Genomic DNA, 17,745 nt, shown 5'->3' with positions numbered 1-17,745 from the left:
ACTCCATACAAATACTTTCAGAAACGATTTCCTGGCACTTAAATCAATACTCGATGTTAACAAATTTCTCTACTTCAGAAACGCTTTCCTTGCCATTGCCAGTCTACATTTTGTATCCTCTCTACTTCGACCATCATCAGTTATTTTGCTCCCCAAATAGCAAAACTCCTTTACTACTTTAAGTGTCTCGTTTCTTAATCTAATTCCCTCAGCATCACCCGACTTAATTCGACTACATTCCATTATCCTCGTTTTGCTTTTGTCGATGTTCATGTTGTATCCTCCTTTCAAGACACTGTCCATTCCGTTCAACTGCTCTTCTAAGTCCTTGCCGTCTCTGACAGAATTACAATGTCATCGGCGAACCTCAAAGTTTTTATTTCTTCCCCATGGTTTTTAATACCTACTACGAACTTTTCTTTCGTTTCAGTATACAGATTGAATAGCATCTGGGAGAGGCTACAACCCTGTCTCACTCCCTTCCCAACCACTGCTTCCTTTTCATGCCCCTCGACTCTTATAACTGCCATCTGGTTTCTGTACAAATTGTAAATAGCCTTTCGCTCCCTGTATTTTACTCCTGCCACCTTCAGAATTTGAAAGAGAGTATTCCAGTCAACATTTTCAAAAGCTTTCTCTAAGTCTACAAATGCTAGAAACGTAGGTTTCCCTTTCCCTAATCTTTCTTCTAAGATAAGTCGTAAGGTCAGTATTGCCTCACGTGTTCCAACATTTCTACGGAATCCAAACTGATCTTCCCCGACGTCGGCTTCTACCAGTTTTTCCATTGGTCTGTAAAGAATTCACGTTAGTATTTTGCAGCTTTTGACATACGCTGTTAAAATTGCAACACTAGGAAGTACAACAAATAATGAAATTTATACGCTGTCGTCGGAAGAATACATTACGATATTTTAACAATGTATGAAAAGATAAATTGCCACTTACCGTAAAGAAGACACGTTATGTTGAAGACAGGCACAAGTAAAAGACACTCACACAAAGATTTTGGCCACGGCATTCATAAGCAAAAGAGAAACAGAGAAACCCACACCATTCATACACTCAAGGAAGCACACCTCAGGCAAACATGACCGCCAACTCCGGAATCTCAGGGCAGAATGCAGCTGTCACGTGGGATGGTAGCAGCAGTCTTGAAGGGGTGGGAAGGGGAAGAAGTAATAATATATGGGGGGGGGGGGGGGTGCGTGGGAGACAGAGGAACTCTGTCTGGCAGAATGTGCAGGGACCAAAATGACAACAGGTGCAGCAATCAAGACGTTGTTGGCAGGTAGTTTGGGAGAAAAGGAGTGAAAATGTGAGGAAGCTCGGATGCGTTGGGAGAGTTGCCATATAAAGAGGCTGTGAGACAAGAATGGTGTGGGGCAGTACGGTACCATAGATTGTGGCCGGGATAGTTACGGGAGCAGAGAATGTGTTGTAAGGATAACTCCCATTTGCACTGTTCAGAAAAGTTGGTGGTGGAGGGCCCTGGGGCTCAGGTAGTGAAGCAGCCATTGAAATCAGGTGTATTAGGCTCAGCTCCATGTTGTGCCACAGGTTGGTCTACTTTGCTCTTGGCCACAGTTTGGCAGTGGCTGTTCACCTTGATGGTCAGCTGCTTGGTAGTCATACAATTATAAAAATCTGTGCAATCATTGCAGCAGAACTGGTAAATACATGGCTACTTTCACAGGTGGCCTGGCCCCTGTTGGGGTAGGATAAACCAGTTGGACTGGAATAGGAAGTGCTGATTGGGTGGATTGGACAGATTTTGCATTTGGATCTTCCACAGCGATATGATACTTGTGGCAAGGGGCTGGTAATGGGAGTGGAGTTGGGGATGGGTTCGGATGATGTGCAGTTTCCTCTGTTTCCACCCCCCTCCCTCCACCCATACACTATTATCCCTCCCCCTTCCTCACCCCCCTCCAGACTGCTGCTGCCATCCAGCTTGATAGTTGCATTTTGGTCTGAACTGCCAGAGTAGGCGGTCATGTGTAAATGAGATGTGCTTGTTTGTGTGTATGAATGGTGTGTGTTTCTCTGTTCATCTTTTGATGATGAAGGCTACAACGTTTTGTGTAAGCGTCTTTTAATTGTGCCTGTCTGCAAATTGGTGTGTTTTTTCATAGTCCGTAGCAGTCTATCTTTTCCTACATTGTTGATATTTGTATGTGGAATTTCCATTGTTTCATTATGATATTTTAAATCATTTGGGAGTATACAGGACGAATATTTCAGTGCACAGAGGTGCCGTCTCTGGCTGCAACAATGATTTCAACTAGACTGTGCATCGAGTCTAACTGACTTTATATGACAGACGAGTATGTCATTCCATGTTAAATCAGTTATATGCCAGGCTTCATCAGTGGTAGTAGCTGCCGGTTGGTGGCGTTTGTTTGTAAAGGTTCATCTTGATCGCACAAATTTTACAATTCACAACTGGCAGTTTCGGCTACTGTTATCTTTAGGTCTGTTACAAATATAAAAACAGTGTTGTAGCCAACAAAGTTCAGTTGGATGAAGCAAAATCAATAACACGCCTATTGATATAAAAGAAAAATATTTACGTGATCCGCATGTTCCGCTACAGGAAAAGGAGGACTTCGTACAGAGAAGCAATAAAGCGACACCATAGAGATTCCATTCTGAATGTGTCATCGATTATCAAGATTTTAAATAATAGTCACTGTTTTGTTAATTACTTTACAAATATAGTTATGGTTTCGATTTGTAGATGTGTTTTTACTTTTAAACTTTCTATTCTGCCTTTTACACAATTGTGTGTTATTTACTTTGCAAGGCTAGGAGCTTCGCATTACTACTCTTTACATGTTTTATGTGGATTTTGAGTACGGATCTATCTCCCATACTGTGTGTCAGTTCGTGTTTCTTTCTCGAACGCTCGTTTTCCCATATGAAGTAATTTTAATTAATGACTGTGCATATTGCATTTTAACTGTCGAATTTACGATATTGGCTACTCATGTACATTACCTGTAATGTCCTCTACTGGCCTCAGTTACTTGTATAAATACTGGACGCATACAGGCCATCATCAGCGTTTACTATGTACCTACATATATACATTTTGATGTTGATACCGACATCAGAATATTTTATACGATATATGTCTGGTACTCATGGTTGTCAATATGTAAATTTTTTTTTCTTATTTATCACTAGGCCTGTTATATGTTTTGTTTCAGCTAACTGAACTTAGTTGGTTACACCATTTTTTGTATTTGTAACAGATCTGAAGATGGCATTTTTAATGGTAAAATTCGTGTGATCGAGATGGATCTTCACAAATAATGTGTCATAACATCATCGTAGACTCATTTACAGACATTATGAGCTCAATTTACAAGGTTGGCTGCGTGTCAGTATCTCGACAACCCATGAGTTGGTGTTTTCAGTGAGAGAGAGTCTGGAGAAAGTACGTTCAATGCAACAATCGAGTACCATCTGTTTACAGGTAGTTCAGAGCGCTACCTTGTAGTAAGTAGTTAACGTTAACAAGTCAGCAAAGGCTGGGTGACATGTGGTGACGTGTGGTGAAGGTGTTAATACAGTAGCCTTTTCTCAGATTAAATAATTGATGATGGTCTTCGATAACTTACATCATACACTTTGATCGCATTAACATCCATAGTACTGTAGTATTACTGGATCATACGGCAGGTAATGTATTTCAACTGAGGCAGGAGATGAAGACAGTATTATAGAAGTGAAAAAGGACATAGATGAAGATAAGACGGGAGGTATGACACTGCGAGAAGAATGTGACAGAGCACTGACAGACGCAAATCAAAGCAAGGCTTCTGGAGTAGATGACATTTCGTCCTAACTACTGACAGTATTGGGAAAGCCAGCCATGATAAAACTATTCCATCTGGTGTGCAAAGTGCACGAAACAGGTGAAGTAACCTCAGACTTCAATTCCAGTTCTAAAGAAAGCAGGTCCTGACTGATTGTGAATATTAACGAACTGTTAGTTTAATTAGTGATGGTTGAAAAATACTAACAAGAATTCTGTACAGAAGAAAGGAAAAGCTGGTAGAAGCCGACCTCAGGAAAGATCTGACTGGATTCCGGGGAAATGTAGGAACACGCAGGGTAATACTGACAATACAACTTCTCTTAGAGGATAGGTTAAGGAAAGGAAAGTCTATGTTTATAGAATTTGTAGACGTACAGATAGCTTTTGACAATGCTGGCAGGAATGCTCTCTTTGAAATTCTGAAGCTATCAAGGGTAAAATACAGGGATTGAAAGACTGTTTACAACTTTTATAGAAACCAGACAGTAGCTATAAGAGTGAAAGGTCATGAAAGGGAAGAGGTGATTGAGAAGGGAGTGAGACAAGGTTGTAGCCTATTTCTGATGTTGTTCAATCTATACATTGAGCAAGGAGTAAAGGAAAGAAAGAAAAATTTGGAGTATGGATTAAATTTCAGGGAGAAGAGTTTAAAAGCTTGAGGTTTGACGATATCATAATAATTGTGTCAGGGACAGTAAAGGACTTGCAAGTACAATTGAATGCAGTGGACACTGTCTTGAAAGGAGAATGTAATATTAACATTGCTTAGTATGCTCTGCCATGCGAAAGCCGTAGCTGCTTTTGAATTAACGGTACAATCAACTTTCCTTACAGTTTATTGTTGTATCACAACGCTATCGATGTTGTGGTCATCTCTCTGCCGTGTTTTGCTGAGGCAACTGCTCGGCCTATCAGAGTTTGGACGAGCGCACGTTATACAGACCAGAGTGTGTAGGCTTAAGTAAACTTGTTTATTCCATGAATAGTAACAAGATTTTTCAAATGGTGGGAACTGGAAGTGAAGTGCAAGTAGTCTGGTTTATTGATATCCAAACAAGTCACCTTTCAATTCTGGAATAAATCTTTTTGTGTTTTGCACACCTGCATATATACAAAGCGGCCACTGCACTCTACCGTATGGCTAAAGGGCTGTACAGCAACAGCTTGACAGGAGGAAATGAGTGAATAGGACACGTGACTACTACGATTGGGTATCGCGAATTGGAGGCCCACTTCAGTGGTTATGGAATCTACTTAGAATCTGTCCAGCAGCCTCACCCTTTAACAATCTAATTAGACCACGGTTTGCAGATTGTGTTTTAGTTGGCTTCTCGCTGCACGCAGACACTCCAAAGCAAAGGATTTCTGTGCTGACAGCTTGGCCTACAACTGTGCAGGTGCTGCCAGTGGAGAACAGCATGAGGAACCCGACGCATTTCTTGGGGTGCCCAGGAGTTCTCAACATCGCCATGGGCATCGTCATCGGTCTCTACGCCGTCATCGGCTTCTTTGGATACCTGAAATACGGAAACGATACTGAGGGCAGCATCACACTAAATTTGCCATCAGCAGAACCGTAAGAAGCCATATATATTTTCTCATCTCTAGTTCTCCATCTGTATTTCCCTTCACCACATACTTAATTTGTCTTTATATGCACTGTCATTTGCCTTCTACCTTTCAGTTCTCAGTTTTCTCCCACGAATAGATATTTTCTCCTCTTTATTCGAGTAATGTTAGTGTAGACTGGTACTCTTACCTTCTATTTCTTTGCATGTTATTACAGGATGTGATATATATATATATATATATATATATATATATATATATATATGTGTGTGTGTGTGTGTGTGTGTGTGTGTGTGTGTGTGTTTTCCAGGATGTTCGGTTGAATTGTTAGTACAAAGGGTGATCAAAAAGTTTCTGTTAGAAGCCCATACAATCCATGATCGGTATGTCAATCAGGCAAAATCGCCGTGGCATTGACCAACCAGTTTTGAGATACCCGTTGGGTAAACCACCGTGTGCTGCTGCGTGAAGAAGTCCGTAACTGCGTTCCGCACGTCCTCCTCTGACGGCATTCGTCGACCCCATTGAGTTGGCGTAACTTCTGCGTTACGGCATTTTACGGTAACGTGTGTTATCCGGAAGCAGCAGCCCCTTTGTCGCATCATTCCGCAACGCTGGTTTTCGACAGACATGTTGCCCCATGCACGTTCTTCATGCTCTGATTTATACCCACTGGTGTTTGTCCTTCGACAGCTAAGAAAAGAATAACAGCACATTGATCCTGATTGGACTCGTTTTGTAATAACGTCGCCATAGTCCACATTTCCACGTTTGCCGCGTACACGTCGGAAAGACACGAAATCCGCATTAAACCATTGGCTACATGACGGTGTTCATATACCCGTATCGGAATCGCGCTACGTCGCATGTACGCTACCGCAACTCTCTCAGACGGAATCTTTCCGAGCGCCCCTTACATCATGAGTCTATAATTAAATCTATTTTCTTAAAATCAAAGAAGGGAACGGCAGTACAGGATGTATTTAGGGGAATTTCGGTATGCGAGTTTCGCAGTTTCGTCAGACTCGTTATCATCTGTTATTTGTTTATTTGTTTGACATGCGGTTCTGCATCGTTAGCAGATGACGGTACATGGATAATGGAAGAGAAACAGATAACAAATTTGTTTGTAACATGAATCAGAGATGCCCAATGAGAATATTACTATTTCATCGAGTCTGAAAATTTTATACGGCATGAAGTCGTGTACGGTAACGAACGTACAACCCGGCAATTTTAGCGTCGTGAAAATAAATAAATAAATAAATAAATTCTGAAGACTGGACGAGGTAAAGAGTGAAAAGCAGTGATAGTTAAAGAATGAGGGGAAAAGGTAGAAAGGAACAAGTGGATGGGGGAAAGTATAATAGCGGAAACTATTTGATGACTTTGAGGGGAAGGGAAAAGGCTGAAGGGCGGAGTGGGAAAGGTGAAGAGAGGAGAGTGAAGGAATTGGGTTCCAGCAAAACGTAAATTCAAGAAATGACACTCATAATCTCTTGCAAAAAAATTCAGTTGGTTTAGGCTCCACGGAGAGAAACTCAAGTCAATTTGGTTTCCAGATACTTTGTCAGCTGCTGAAAAATATTCCGGCTGAATGTGAGGTCACATACCGCCTCTAACACTACTTCATCATAGAAATTTGTGCTAAGGCTTCCACAGCAGAACGTGAAGTCGCGTCTAACAATGGCGCACGTGTGTGATGTTGCGTTGTGATTTATGACTAATGCTGGTGCTGCGTGCGCGTGCAGGCTGGCGCAAGCCGTCAAAGTGCTGATCGCCGTGGCCACCGTCTTCTCGTACGGGCTGCAGTTCTACGTGCCAACCGAGATCGTTATGAGGCGCATGAAGCCGCGTCTGCCGCACGCCTGGGCCAATCCCGCCGAGTTCGGCTACCGCTTCCTCACAGTCATGCTCACAGGTGAGTCTGCAATAGCGTGGACACCGTACGATCATCAGTCTGGCACCGACCTCCAATTATTTCTATAGTGCACTGTGTTTGCCCGATATACCTGTGTTGGTTACTACTATTTTGACTAAGCTCCCTTAAATTCTTCCACCACTGCCGTGCAGTTAGTCCTGGACGCCGCAGAACATGCTCCACCAATCTCTTATTCCTTCATGATATTTTTCCATCTCTCTGTAGACCTGTCTGCTGTATTTTCCCTGGCCAAAAAACTTCAGTTTTAACAAGTTTAGTGTGCCAAAAATTAATAGAAACCAACCACGTCAGCCGCATTTGGTCTCTGAAATAAATCCAAAGACGACAGATGTAACTTTTTGCCGGGACCTTGACTCGAACCAGGATTTCCAACTTCACGCTTGGGGTCGCCTTAACCGGGTCGGCTATCCTAGGTTGCTTCCCATCCGGTCCACACTCGCACCCTGTAGTACGCAAGAAGCATCACTGTCCATTCACCTGCTGGCAGCTCACCCTGATTCCCAAAGGAATTCGGGCGTTATGTGCATCGCTCTGAAACAACTGTAATAGCCGTCACGATCATAGACATGAAGACATGCAGACGTGTGTCCGGCAGAGCAGACACCACCCTCATATACGTGTACAAATCTTCACGCGATGGCTCTTACAGATGTTTCAGAACGGATGCACATTGCGTACGAACTACTGTGGGAATCGGGTGGGCTGCCAGCAGGAGGGGAATGGGCAGGGAAGCTACTTACGAACGACAGGGACGGGAATTTGGGTCGGACGGAGAGCGTGCCAAGACAGCCGATACGGTCAAGGAGACCGCCCCACATTAAGGGGGGAATCCGGACTCGAGTCTCTATTCGGTACAAATTGTCACCTGTCGTCTTTGGGATTTATTTCAAAGCCCAAATATGGCGCTGATGTCGCTGGTTTCTCTTAATTCATGTAATTAACAGGCAATGTTTAATACAGTGGCGTCTGTTCTGTCGGACACGTCAGACACAACAGACACCATGCATATACACGGTGTTACAAAATGAATGTACTGGTTCTAAGGCTTTGTAGTGTTTATTAACTCAACTTATAGCTATAAATAATACATCAAATGAAAGAGCAGCTGAAACAGTTTTTCTTACAAGTGTTCACTTAGATGAAATGTCAAGTCATCACCGAAGACAACAAAATCCAGAATATATTCATCGTCATGCAGCAACGATTCGTTTGCAAAGCTGACATATAAAACGTACACTGTAGGCTTTTTGCAGCTTGTAACAACTGCAGACGATAAGGACGTAGTTGTAAGCGTCTTCTTTAAGGTCTCCACAGAGACATCACTGGAAATGCTAAATCATGACTAGCTATCCGAACTAATTTCTTGGTGCTACGCGTGAAAGCCTCTCACTCATTCAGCACGCTCTTCAGTCACTCTTGGTCGTTCCACACTCCCTTCCCTTTGCGTACAGGTATACAAACAAAACTGTTTGAGTTGCTCTTTCATTTTATGTATTATTTATATTTGTAACGTGTGCATAATAAATGCTACAATTGAAACACCCTGTTTATATATATATATATATATATATATATATATATATATATATATATATGTCTTCTCCAGTTCTTACGTTACCCTTCATTTCTACTGTGCTCCGAGCGGCCAAGCGCACAAACTTCTTCTTGAGCCCCGAGCCCAATGTTTCACAATAACATCTGTTTTTAATACATAAGTCATTTGTCTACTTCTTACGTAACCTTCATTTCTGCAATAATATATGACATTGCTTCTTACACCTACTTAACGTTATCTCTTCCTAATGTTATAGACTCCGTTTCGACGCTCTACATAAGCCCCTTCCCAGTAGTATTCCTTTAGTTTTGTGTGTAATTACCCCAAGCTTAGAGAGAAGTAGACTCTCAATTTTCCAAGTACTCTGTGGTTTTCCATTTAAGTTGGACATAGTCATCCCAAAAAATTATCAGTAGTGTCTGTTCCTCTAGAAGTTTTACTAATGGTATGAACTCATGATGGCTTATGGTGTACTTTTTTGAGCTACAGTGACCTAAGGGGGTGATTATGTCAAAGGGAGAATTTGAGAACTGAACTTATATGGGGACAACCTTATAGTTGTGAAATAGCGTGATTAAAAAAACACTGACTGATTATAAAATTAGGGGTAAGTGAAAATTCATTTGTTTATCACACGGACAGGATACAGGAGATGTTGCGTGGTAAAAAAAAAAAAAAAAAAAAAAAAAAAAAAAAAAAAAAAAAAAACACTAAGGAAACTTTTGTTACATACTTTCACGTTTTTGGGCAAACACCAGTGAGGTCTTACATCATTATCATCATTCGTGACATCTCAATGACCAGTCGCTGATGCGGTCAAGCATTTTACAAATAAAGTACACAGCAAAAGACCACCAATTTTATTTATGTCGTCCAGACACGTTACAAGGTCCTCATTCTGTTATCTACACGTGAACTGTCGTATCCATCATTGAAGTGTATGTCGCGAGATAGTGCTTTTGGCACGTGTTGCGCCTGTGTTGCTCAATACCAGAAGATGAAGCCTTCCAAAGTTTTTCGAGTGACATGTGTGACATATGACTGAACTTCACAAAATAGCCATATCATCGTCATCTAGACGTTTGTGATGCGATGTTCACTTGACGATAAGGGATAAAATCTCTCGAAAGAGTGCAGATAAGGCAAATAATTTTGGCGTTTGACCGATAATTTAGTTATTGCCAGTCAAACGTTTCAGTGCATTTTATACCCGAACACATTAGGCATTTTTGTAATAACTATTTGAAAGAAATTTCCGCTATTTGACTGTAAATTACTATCCAATTATTTCACACAGTCATGATTTCGGCTTTGTAGCCATTCTTATATGCAAGTTGAAATGTCACAAAATGTCCTATCTGACTAACATTTTGTGTCATTCCAACATGCACTTTAGAATGGCTACAAAACCGAAATCATGACTGTTTGAAATAAATTAGTAGTATTTTGTAGTCAAATGGAGGAAACATCTTTCGAAAAGTTCTATATGACTATGGTCCCCCACGAAGAAAAAGTCAGTTTGTAATAAAATTTCGCTTGTGGAACATCAGTTTGAGTATGAAGTTTCTCAAGTACCTTAACACTGCGAATGACAGCTTACATAAAACAATATTACACAAATAGTTGCCTAAGCAGGAATTGAGGAAAGAAAACTACTTGACTAATCTACAGAAAACAAATACCCACTGTTATAGTTACAGTATTTACTGGTCATCAGACGTTAATACAACTTGTGTTGCATGTTAGTTTCCTTCAGGCAGCTACCATAAACATAAGAAATTTATGAAATGGCAACATTTCCGCCGTTGACTATAACTGTTGTTTATTTTTCGTTATTGGTGCAGCGTAGGATGTAGCTACGGTCCAGTCCAGGCAGCTACCGCCCCAATGACAGTGTCCCAACAGCTGAAATTGACCAATATCGGAGAATAAATAATAGTTGCAGTGAACGGCGGAAATGTTGTCATTTTTTAAATCGTTGAATCTGAGCACCTGGGAAAAAAGTTACGTCGACAGCAAAATAATGGAAGTAGAGGGAGCCGGCTCTGGGAGTTCCAGAGGTTCAGCGTCTTCCACTCGACGCGAATCTGTGACAGGTGACCAAGTTCAGAATCTTCCACTGACGTAGCACAGGTATCCTGTGAGAATGTCTTCACAGTCTATTAGCTGTCACCTAGCACTACCGACTAAAACCCCTGGCTGTAAGGAAGGTTGAGAGGACGTATGAGGCAGAGTAGAATGGAATGAAGCGTTTTAATGGGAGTCCAACGGCAGTGGCGGGTACAAGACGCTGGCGTAGAGGTGGATGCCCCAAAAGAAACTAGCTTCGTGGGGTTTTACTGACCACATTTCCAAAGTGGATTTCGGCTCACCAGTCGGTCCTGTTAGGCGAAATATTTCGATCTACGTTTCATTGTCTTCCTTTTTACCGCCTTGCTCGTGGTGTTCCTTTCATGGTGAATCGTTTATTTCGAGTTGGATCATCGTTCCTGTGATTTTTGTTAATTTTGATTGCAATTCGTAACATGACGAAGCTGGCCGGCAGTATTGTGAAGCAGATCTATCTCTTCACTACAATGGAGGAGTGGTCTGCGAACTTTCTCGTAACAGACGGTATATGCGTGGTTAGCCCACCTTTGAGCTTAGACGGACTATCTCATTCAACAATTCCGAAGTGTTAGTTGCAATCTAATGATAGTTTCACAGGCGGTTCCTCAATCCACGCATCCAGTAGGCCTGTCAGTTTATAAAGCTGAATTTTCGTCTTTGGATATAACCATTCACAGGCAGTACTAGCAGTAGCGGGTACGCAAAGCGTGTCGGGGAACCCAGAAAACATTGCAGTCATTGTGGTAATGTGGATAAGAAACGATTCATCTGTCGTCTAGGTGGGATTTCTAGCCAAGGATGGAAGCATTTCCGAAACTATTACGTTTGTAAACTGTTCGCGTGCCGAAGTGGTAGAATGCTGTTCATGGCAATTGGTGCTATCGAAAACCGTACTGCACCATGAGACATAGATGGGGGGGGGGGGGGGGGGTTGAACGACAGCAGCGGAGATGTGCACGAGGGAATGGATGCGGAACTACTGAGCGACTGACCACCCAAATGAATCAAGGATCTACGAACAGTGTCTCGTCAACGAATGTTTGACGAACGTTACTCTGGATGCGCCTTTGCAGCAAGCTTCTGGTTCATGAACCCACGCCGACTGCTGTTCACTGGCGACGAAAGCTCGAATTTGCACGCCAGTGCTGCAACTGGACGTGCACTGAGTGGCGGCAGGTGGCCTTCTCAGATGAATCATGTTTTATGCTTCATCGGACAGATGAGGGTCGGCGTGTACAGCCTGAAACGTCTGAAAGCAAATACCCTGCAGTAGTTATGGTCTGGGAAAAGGTTTCGCGGCATTCACTGGCCGATCTCGTAATTCTAGAACGCAGAATTGTTCAACAACACTATGTGCATTTATCCTTGTCTACAGGACACGCTGTCTTCAGTCAGCAGGACAACGAAACGTGTCACATAGCTCGCTGTTACGTGTGTGTTGGCGACCAATCTCTCCAGATTAAGATCCAGTCGAGAATATATGGGACAATCTCGATCGGGACTTTCGCGCCGCGGATCTGGTATCAAGCGCACTGAAGTCACCGTAGCCCCACATCCCTGTCGGTACCTTCCAAAACCTGATTGAGTCTCTTAATGCACGTCTCGCAGCAGTCCGCATCGCAAAAGATGGTTATTCAGATTTTTTGACAGTTGGACACATTAATGTGAAGCAGCAGTTTATAAGTTAACTACTTTCTTTCTGTTGTGTTAGTTCTGAACATTAATGATTTATTCAGGTAGATACCTAAGTATTTTTTCATTACTGATCAGTGGATATCTTGGTCAAGTATTTGGAGTGCTCTAATTATTAGTCCTCTCCTTTCTGTAAAAAGGTCTGAGACTCTTTCTATAAGGTTTTAGCTTCATTTTGTTGTCTTCTTTCGACAATGTATAATTGTTGATGGTGTTAGGACAGCAACCAGCCACAAATTTACTTTGAGTTCCTTTATTCAAAGGAAACCGTTACCGGTTTCGAATCGTTGTGATTCATCATCGTCCTTTGAATAAAGGAACTCAAAGTAAATTTATGGCTGGTTGCTGTCCTAACACCATCAACATTTGTCTTCAATAACAGCCACAGTCTCCAACATGTCATCATATGACAAAATTGCATGATGTATACTTGGCTTTCTGCTCTGTTAATAAACTGTTCCATGTTTCGTCCCGTCATAAGGAACACAGTGTCATTTGCGAATAAACTGCACAGACCGTGCTGCAGCGCCGGCAGGTCGTTAAAGTAAAGGTTGAATAGGATGAACGAAATCACACATTTTTGAGGCACACATTCTTGCGGTGTTTTGACAGCAGATTTCCTCCCATCTACGAAGAAGCAGAAATTTCTGTGTTGGAGGAGACCTACGCTTGTTCTAAAGGTATTGCAGTTTCCGTAGTTTACCTGGCGGCCGACTCGCATGGCCAGGACTGATGTGTAATAACTATTGCCGCGTGTAACGAAGTAGCTGAACCCACGATGTCCACAGTCTCTGCCATCAAATGTCTTCTTTCATCAACGACAAAGGCACACTCTAAAATATAAAAAAAATGACGGATCACGAAGGAACTATCCGCTTGGGACGCATATCGGTAGATGTGATGTACATGCACAGACAAAAAAATCGTTACAATTTCAGAAAAATTGGATGATTTATTCAAAAGAGAGAGCTTCAAAAATTGAACAACCGAATGACGCATTCGTCCACCTCTGGCTCTTATGCAAGTTATTCGTCTTGGCATTCACTGATATAGAGTTGTTGGATGTCGTTCAGCTGGTTTTCTCACCAAATTTCAATTGGAGCGTTAGATCGTCAAACTGCACAGCTGGATGGAAGGCCGTCTCCATAGTGCTCCAAACGTTCCCAGTTGCAGAGAGATCGAGTGACATTTCTGGCCAAGATAGGGTCTGGCAAGTACGAAGACAAGCAGTAGAAACTCTTTTCGTGTGCAGGCGGGCGTTAGGTTGTGGAAATATATGGCCAGCATGGCTGGCATTGAGGGCAACAAAACGGGACGTGAATATCGTCGACGTACCCCTTGCTGTAATTGTGCCACGGATGACAACCAAAGGAGTCACGCTATGAAAAGAAATGGCACACAGAGCTGGTTTCGGGCTGCATGGCGGGCCACAGACACGCTGGTATCCCACTGCTGACCGGCGCTTCCCCTGTCATCGGGCCTCAATTCTAATACAGTCAATGAGATTCCAGGCCGAAGACGCATCTGGAGACGCGCCGGGCAATGGTGGGATACCAGCCATTATATAGCCCGGCATGGAGAAGTGATGGTCTATGGCGCCATTTCATTTCGTAGGTGGTCCCTTAGGGTATCATCCGCAGCTGCCTCCAAGAGTTTGTATTGCGTGTCTTCGTCCTTGTCAAACTCTACATTGACCAGTATGGTCACCGATAACTCTCCGGAATTCAGAACATTTGCCGGCCGGTGTGGCCGAGTGGTTCTAGGCGCTTCAGTCTGGAACCGCGTGACCGCTGCGGTCACAGGTTCGAACCCTGCCTCGGGCATGTATGTGTGTGATGTCCTTAGGTTAGTTAGGTTTAAGTATTTCTAAGTTCTAGGGGACTGATGACCTCAGATGTTAAGTCCCATATTGCTCAGAGCCATTTGAACCATTTTGAGAACAGCATTATGGACAGGATCCTCCAACCAGTTAGGAATGTTTGAGGATCTAACGAGGCAACGCGACAGTATTTGGCACGATATCCCTCAGGAAGACACCCTGAACTGTATGAATCAGTGACAAGCCAAATAACTGCTTGCGCAATGGCAAGATGTGGACCTACGCGTTACCGACTTGCTCAATTTCCATCCCATTCGGATATGTCCTTCTCTTCTTGTATTAGACTTACGATGACCTCCCTCGAGGGAGGAGCAGTCTGATTTCGCTGACGGCAGCTGTTGTTGTGGCAGTGGCCGTGGCGGCGGCGGTGCCCGACCTGGGCCCCATCATCACGCTGGTGGGCGCCGTCTTCGCGTCGACGCTGGGCCTGCTGTGCCCGGCGGTGATCGACAGCGCCACCTTCTGGGAGACGGCGCGCTGGTGGCGGCACGCGCGCAACGCCTTCGTCTGCGTCTTCTCGCTGTTCGCGCTCGTCACCGGCGTCTACGCCAGCCTGCTCGACATCATCGACACCTACTGAGGCGCCGCTGCTCCACAGTATTCCTACCGCATCGCCCGGGCCGTTGACGCTTGTGACACGCGGAAAGCACCGTCCACGTTTGCAATTACGGACAATAAAAAGCTGTTCACTTCCTTGTGGAGGAGTACGCTGAAGTTTTACCTATTGCTAGTGAAAGCGATTGAGGCTCCAAGTGTCTCGGTACATACGTCTACATCGAAAAAACCTGATATATTGCGTCACTTCGCAGTTAACTGTGCCGTCTGCCTTGCACAGGAGAACATAAGGAATCGATAAAAGTGTGAATGAAGATTTTAAGAGAGCGCCGTAAGTACGTCTATTCGTGGCAAAGTCTGCACTACTGGATGCTCAGAACAACATTATGAAGATAATTCTAAATGGTAGTTCAACGAAAGTTAGCTGCAGACACTCAAGTTGTGTGAAAGTTTAGCAGTGCACATATGTGCAGCTTCCATTACGTGATACTGGTTCCACTGCAAAAGAGCTGGAGCTGTCTTTTGAGGAAATACAGAACGGAAATGGCAGCAATACTATGCACCAGCTTTGGGTATTTGCCAATAAGAGTAGCAATTATTCTTACAGCCTCAATGAGAAAATCTAATTGTTACATTGTCAAAAGGTAGCAGAAACTCTGAGTGTAAGACTGTTTACTGAATGCAACTCGTTGGTAGCCTTCATCTCCTCCTCCAGAGGGCCAACACCATCAACTGTCGAGTTACCGAACAAGAGAAACGCGGAAACACTGATACAGCAGTGCGTCAGGGAAAGTCAGATGGAAAGCCTTCCCGGTGCAACGACTCAATGCCTCATCTGACCACTCTCTTCGTTCGCACATGTTGTAACGTACGCTACAGTCCAGAAGCTTGTGTCACAATTGAGATGGTCAGCAATCTGATTTCGTGCGAACTTGCAAAAATGTAATTTTATTCATAATTTTCGTTATTTGGCAATAGGTGAAAAATTTCTAAATGTGCAGTATGTCAGAGCAGCACCAAGTACCGATAACGGAATAGACGTTCTCGTAACGCTGGAATCTGCCTAGCTGCTGCAGAGTAACAGTTTAGTACCTGATATCGAGTTTTACACATCAATAATTTGAATGCGTCGAACGTGATATCTTTAACGCTGTGTGTAAAACAATGAAAAATATGGGACTAACAAGAAACTGTGTCTGGACGTTTGAAAAGACGGATCTTAACTAACTGACTCGTCGGTAATGCCGAAAGAGCTTTGTACAGTATTAACTATATAACTATTTTTATACCTGTGATAATATTTTATAGTTACATTGACAATCCTAATAAAATTTTCTTGTTTATGCAATACTTATTTCTTAAGCAAAAACCCTGAAGATGTAGAGTGCTTTTCTCTGAGGTAAGAAAGAACCATTTGATCGAATAGCTCAAGAAGTACTTGGATGACGTCACAGTCGGAAGACCAAATCTAACATGGCCAACTGATACTGAGTGTTAGCACGTAATGCAAAAAGTATCATTTCGAACGAAACCAAATAAAAATTAAAACATTAGTTACTGCACTAACAGCCACAAAGAACATGAAAATATCAGAACCAAATCCATCTGAACACAGCATATGCACGCACACGCACACGCACGCACACACACACACACACAAGCACACACACACACACACACACACACACACACACACACAGTTACACGAGAGAGGTAAGAATGTTTTCTGTAGTCTTCTCAAGTACACTATACGTCGATCATTCAATGATACATTGCACGAAATAAGTGACATGCTGATTACCACGTCCGCGCCGTTGAAGATGAAATTTGAAACTACCACTGCCACTGTTGTACTGTTTACAAATATTTTCAAATTGTCTGAAACTTATCGGTATCAGCCCTTAAATTATTTTCGGAATCCAAAGTATTTATTGCACCTTGGCCACAGTAATTCACCCACTCGTGGTGAAAAGTCTATTTCGCAAGAAATCGTGAGTCTTTAAGGTCATCATTCACCTCGGGGAAATTAGCAGTTGTAGAGAGATTATCGAGGACAAAAAATCTGCAACCAACAAACGGTACGTAAAAATTTGGAAGAACTGCTAAAGCATTTCCTGTGAGGAATTTTCTATCAATTCTCGGACATTTACGTACGATATAGCGAAAAAATCGACAACCAGCTGCATAATAGAATAATTCCTTGACCGGTTTTCGGGACTTAGTGCCCTTCTTCAGAAGGTTATACCAATAGCATTATTTGCGAGTGTCAAACCGGTAAAGAAATTAATTTTCTGTTATGCAATTGATTTCAGATTTTTTCGATGTATACAACTACAGTTGCTGAAGATGGATAAAATACTAAATTTACGTAACTTTTTATGCTCTCGCATTACTTTACACTATTTGAATTTTGAGAGATGATCAACACAAGTTTAGATGCTCCCCTGGTGTCGAAAAAGCAGCCACCATTACTTCAAATGCACCATGTTTTTCGATTCGACTGAAGCATGTAAGTATGACTGAGACGTTTAGAGTTTTTATTGGCTACTGTTCTGAATATTTTAAAGTATTTCTTTCCACCAAAATTTGCACCGTATTAGAGATTAAGGAAATATCTA

At 42.7% G+C, this 17,745-nt stretch overlaps 1 protein-coding gene across 4 annotated transcripts in view; it reads left to right on the top strand.

Moving 5' to 3' along the window:
* The window catches only part of LOC126474124 (proton-coupled amino acid transporter-like protein CG1139), a 228,735-nt gene extending 212,265 nt beyond the window's left edge, over nucleotides 1-16,470 (top strand). For all 4 annotated transcript variants that reach the window (XM_050101557.1, XM_050101553.1, XM_050101556.1 and 1 more), the window contains 3 exons: nucleotides 5,224-5,402; nucleotides 7,147-7,316; nucleotides 14,923-16,470. In XM_050101557.1, coding sequence (XP_049957514.1) covers nucleotides 5,224-5,402; nucleotides 7,147-7,316; nucleotides 14,923-15,152 — 579 coding nt within the window. In that variant the 3' untranslated portion in view covers nucleotides 15,153-16,470. The remainder of the gene's footprint in view (nucleotides 1-5,223; nucleotides 5,403-7,146; nucleotides 7,317-14,922) is intronic.
* Nucleotides 16,471-17,745: the final 1,275 nt, after the last annotated feature.

Source organism: Schistocerca serialis, chromosome 4 (genome assembly GCF_023864345.2).
Source record: "Schistocerca serialis cubense isolate TAMUIC-IGC-003099 chromosome 4, iqSchSeri2.2, whole genome shotgun sequence".
Lineage (NCBI taxonomy): Eukaryota > Metazoa > Arthropoda > Insecta > Orthoptera > Acrididae > Schistocerca > Schistocerca serialis.
This window is presented reverse-complemented; position numbering and strand designations above follow the sequence as displayed.